A 4,528-nucleotide genomic window follows, 5' to 3' on the forward strand; every position below is an offset into this window, starting at 1 on the left:
GAACTCTTATGCATGGAAGAGTTGTCCAGTCTCCAGCATTTATTTACTTATTCAGTCATACCACTTATTTATATAACTACAGAATTATTGATATTTAATTTGGGAGCACTATAAACTAACACTATCATTTTTTTGTTGCTCAAGCTGTTCCAGATTTGGCTATTGTGAGCTTTCAGGTTGGCTATTATATCCTTAAGACATGTTCCCATTTTTGGGAGGGGGGGGTACTTCCTTACTTTCTGGGACTATATGATGTTCCAGAATCATCTTTTATTTTCCCCATTCTGGCCTTTAAAACCAGCCATTTCTCCAATGATCCTGGTTCCTTTTACTAGAGAATGGCATTTAGAAACCAAGATCTGGGTGCTAGAGATGCTCATTAGTAGTGTCTAGGCCTTCTCAGTGGACAGACTGAGAAACTGTCAGAGGAAACCAAGACATGATGGCTAAAGGCAACATGGTATCTGTGACAGGGAGCTGGGGAGATGGCTCCTCATAGGGGTCCCTGCCTATGGATATTCCTGGTCTTTTGTACTCCCCTCCCCTTGAGTAACTTGATCCTAACCAACAAAATGCCTCACCTTTGAGATGTCACTTCCCGTGATTAAATGACAAGACACAGTAACTTCCATTTTGCTAGTTGGCTCTCTTGCTGGCTTTGACAAAGCAAACTACTATGTTGTGAGCTGCCTCATGGAAGGAAAGGAACACAAGGCATGCTGACCGCCAGCAAGGAACTGAGGCCCTCGGTTCAACAGGCTACACAGAGAACCTGATCCTGCCCAACACCCTCCTCGCTTGTATCCTTGCGGGAGCCACTGGAGTAGAGGACCCAGCTAACAACCTGGATTCATGACCCGTAAAAACTGGGAGAAAAAGAGTGTGCATTGTTTTTAAGCCACCGAGATCGTGGTAACTGGCTACACAGGAAGAGATAACAAATGGAGTTTCCTTACTTGGATCCTAGAACAGAAAAAAAAAAAATCACGGTAAAAAGTCAAATCCAAATAGTCTGTGGAGTTCCCGGTACTGCGTTGTTATTTTCTTAAAATTGATAAACATGCCATGGTTATGTAAGATATTTACATTAGGGAGAGCTGGGTGATGGGTATGGGAACATTAATGTCTGCAACTCTTCTGTAAATCTGAAATGATATCAGAACACAAACTTTGAAAAAAAAAAACACATCTGGGTGTTACAGGTCATGTTTACAAAATTCAAAAGAGAACATGGTAGATTCAAGGAGAAAAAAGTAAAGAAAAGGTATCTGAGAGCCTCCAGTCTGGAGGAAGAAACTCAGCAACCAGGCCTTAAGGGTCAGTGTGATAGGATATAAAGGAGTAGCCAGTGTGGTGGTTATAATCTGCTAGGGGAGACGCAGGGCAGGCCTGATGCCTGCCCTGGGAAATCAGAGTTTGGTGGCAGAATGCCAAAACTAATATTTTCCTCAGCCTTCAAGAAGATACTTGTGTTTGTTTACCTCCATTTAAATCCCCCCCCCACAAATGTCAACATTTGTTCCAAAATTGAATTGCTTGCCTGTTCCCCTACCTTCATGGTTTTTGTTTTTTGCCCTTTCAACCATCTGGCATACCTCTACTGTCTGCCAGGAGATAGCCTCCTACACTTCCTTGTTGGTTTCAAAAGTGAATGTGCAAGAAAATCTTTGCCTCCTCTGCCCTCAGCGAAATTCTTCAAGCCAGATCTAACTTTACCATTTAGCTCTTAATCCATTTACAGGTATATCTTCAGATAGTTAAATTCTGGCCCTCAGTTTCTTCAAACGTGAAATGGGAATAAGAATCAGCACTATCTTGATAAATATTCCTCAGATTAAAAAATTAGGCGGGGGCGCCTGGGTGGCTCAGTCGGTTAAGCCTCTGACTTTGGCTCAGGTCATGATCTTACAGCTCGTGATTTCAAGCCATGCATCGGGCTCTGCTGTCAGCACAGAGCCCACTTCAGTTCTTCTCTCTCTGCCCCTCCTCCAATCGCGTTCTGTCTCTGTCTCTCAAATATAAACATTTATTAAAAAAATTAGGTGTAACACTTGTAATAGGAGTGTACCTGGCAGATAGTTAAGGACTGACTGCTTTTTCTTACAGGGTTTTCCTCAAGCCCCTCTATCTAAATTCTTGTGCCCATCTCACTTAAATTGTTTTTTTTCAAAGAACCCTTCTTCTTCCTGGCCAACATGGACCATGCTCACTGTATAGTCAAAAGCAAGGACAGGAGACACTTTGTGAAAGTTAAAAGCGCATCAAACACGCCTAGCATTTATTATTTTAATCACAAACCTACAGACCCCTTAGCACACCCTCCTTGGGGCTCGACCCCAAGGACCCAAAGCTGACAACCTTGGGTGTATGTGGTAGGAAGGATGGGGATGGGCAGGGAGTGTCTCTTAATAACTCTGAAATGGGGAGGACTCCTCCAAATGGAGAACTGAGTGGAGGCTGGAGGTTGGAGGTGGCCTAGCTTCTGAGTGGAGGGTCAATAAAAAAATCAGACAAACAAAAGAGGGGTACATATGCTTTTGCAATCCTCCCTCCAAGGCTCTGCTTTGTTAGGGCAGGCTTCCACTTTTTCCTGGACTCAAGAACTCCCCACAAAGGCCCCTTCCTTCCTCCTGTTCCTATACAAAATGTCAGAATGCTGGGGTGCTGGTTCTGGGAACCTGTACTTGGTACCCCCTAATCCCTATCACTTCCCCAAACTGCCCTTCAAGGAAGGAGGCAGGACTCTGCCCAAAGTTGAGGGTCTAATTCTCACTCCTGACCTAGGTCTGGAATGTTGGCCCACAAGATTTGAAGATTTGTCCCCTTCTCCAAGGGCAAGGTCGGCTCAGAGCCCTCCTAGGTTAGGTCCCCTTGGTCCCAGGTTAAGGCTGGGGAGCTTAAGTGCCACTCCCCGCTGCAGCGTGGAATGCTTGGATGCGATGTTGCTAAGGGACAAGGTCTGTGATTTCCACATGGTGGCCTGATCTTATGGCCTCCTCCATGCCTGAAATACCTGCGCTGGGCTGATCCTATAGGGAAGGGAAGGGGCCTGGCTCCTACATTGCTAGAAGGCCAGGACTGAGCTCCCAGGTGAAGGGGCTCTCATTCTCACTTCTGTTCCTTGGCTGGACAGGGTAGGGAGAATGGGAAAGAGGCAGGGCTTAAACCCCCTGGGTGGGACCTCTATTATTTTGACCCCTCTTCCTTGCCATGGTGGACTAGACTAGTGGTTCCAAGAGAGGGGATAGACCAGTATCTTGATACCTCCTTATCCCTGGAGACCTGGCTAGGAAAGTCCCCAAGTCAGGGGCCCAGCTCATCCTGTCTTCTTCTCTCACCTGGGCAAGGGTGGGTCCCATGGGGTGCAGGTGAGGCTGTGACCTCCAGGTGACAGGCCCTGATGTTACCACCTTCTTCATGGCTTAAATACCTTACCAGCTGGTATTGTGGGGAGGGGGCGGGGCCTCACCTGACTCCTCCCCCTTGCCTGGTTACAGGGGTGGGGCCTCATCTCTTCTCTTCCCCCAGAACACCTGGGCAGGGCAGTCTCTTGGGAGGGTGGGGGAAAAGGCGGGGCCTCATCCTGAGGCTTGTCCTCCTTTCCTGGGTGGGGAAGTCCCAGGGGAGGGGTGAGGCCTGATCAGGACTCCTCCTCCATGCTGAAGCTGCTGCGGCGACTGCTGGCCTTGGAGACAGCGGGGGATACCGATGAGAGCAGGGGGTCGGAGGCAGCCCGCAGAGGGGACAGGGCACCAGACAGTCCTCCCACCACCCCCTCCTCCTCCTCCATCAGAATGTCCTCCAGCCCTAGATGGAAGGGGTCCCCCAGATCCCCCAGGTGGTCACTGGGAAAATGCAGGTCCAGAAGGGCATCCGAGGGTGGCGCTGGGGGCTGCTGATGGGGAGCACTCTGGGCAGAGCCCCCAGCTGCATGAAATGTTGCTGTGCCTGGCCTGCCCTCCTCCTCAACGTCCAGCTGCTCTGGTTTGAGGCTGTCAGAGGCAGAAGTTGTGGCCAGGGAGAGCATCCCTGGGGTGGGAGGTACTGGCAAACCATGGATCTGTGCCTGCAATTCTAGCTCCTGCAAAAAGTAGGGGGTGGGGGTGGGGTAAGATGGGGTTCACAGTTCCTCAGAGGCAGAGGAGTTTAATGGTGGAAAGGGCAGGCTGCCTGGGTTCGAAATCAGCCTCTGCCACTCACTAGCTGTGTAACTTTAGGCATGTTGCTTAACCTCTCTGAGCCTCAGAGTCCCAATCTGTAAAATGAGTACAACAATGGTCCCTGCTTCATAGGACTGTCGGGAGGACCAACTTAGTAAGTGGAGATAAGGCTCTCCTCACAGTGCATGGCTGAAGATAAACACTATAGACGTTAGCCAATCCCCATCATTGTTCTTGTTAATGTTATGATTCCTATTTATCATCACCATCATGTGAATCGGGAAGCCCGGGGATCCCCCAAACATGCCAGGAAAATCCTGGCCGGTTCTTCCTCTGCCTCTGCCTGCAGGAAGCACCCCCCCCCCCCC

The 4,528-nt window shown here is 49.1% G+C and overlaps 1 protein-coding gene across 2 annotated transcripts in view; it reads right to left on the reverse strand.

Annotated features, from left to right (window-relative positions):
- Positions 1–2,246: 2,246 nt before the first annotated feature.
- The window catches only part of TFE3 (transcription factor binding to IGHM enhancer 3), an 11,711-nt gene continuing 9,429 nt past the window's right edge, over positions 2,247–4,528 (reverse strand). For both annotated transcript variants that reach the window (XM_040468656.1, XM_040468658.1), the window contains one exon: positions 2,247–4,081. In XM_040468656.1, coding sequence (XP_040324590.1) covers positions 3,641–4,081 — 441 coding nt within the window. In that variant the 3' untranslated portion in view covers positions 2,247–3,640. The remainder of the gene's footprint in view (positions 4,082–4,528) is intronic.

Source organism: Herpailurus yagouaroundi, unplaced genomic scaffold, assembly GCF_014898765.1.
Source record: "Herpailurus yagouaroundi ecotype Mexico unplaced genomic scaffold, PumYag 67793, whole genome shotgun sequence".
NCBI lineage: Eukaryota > Metazoa > Chordata > Mammalia > Carnivora > Felidae > Herpailurus > Herpailurus yagouaroundi.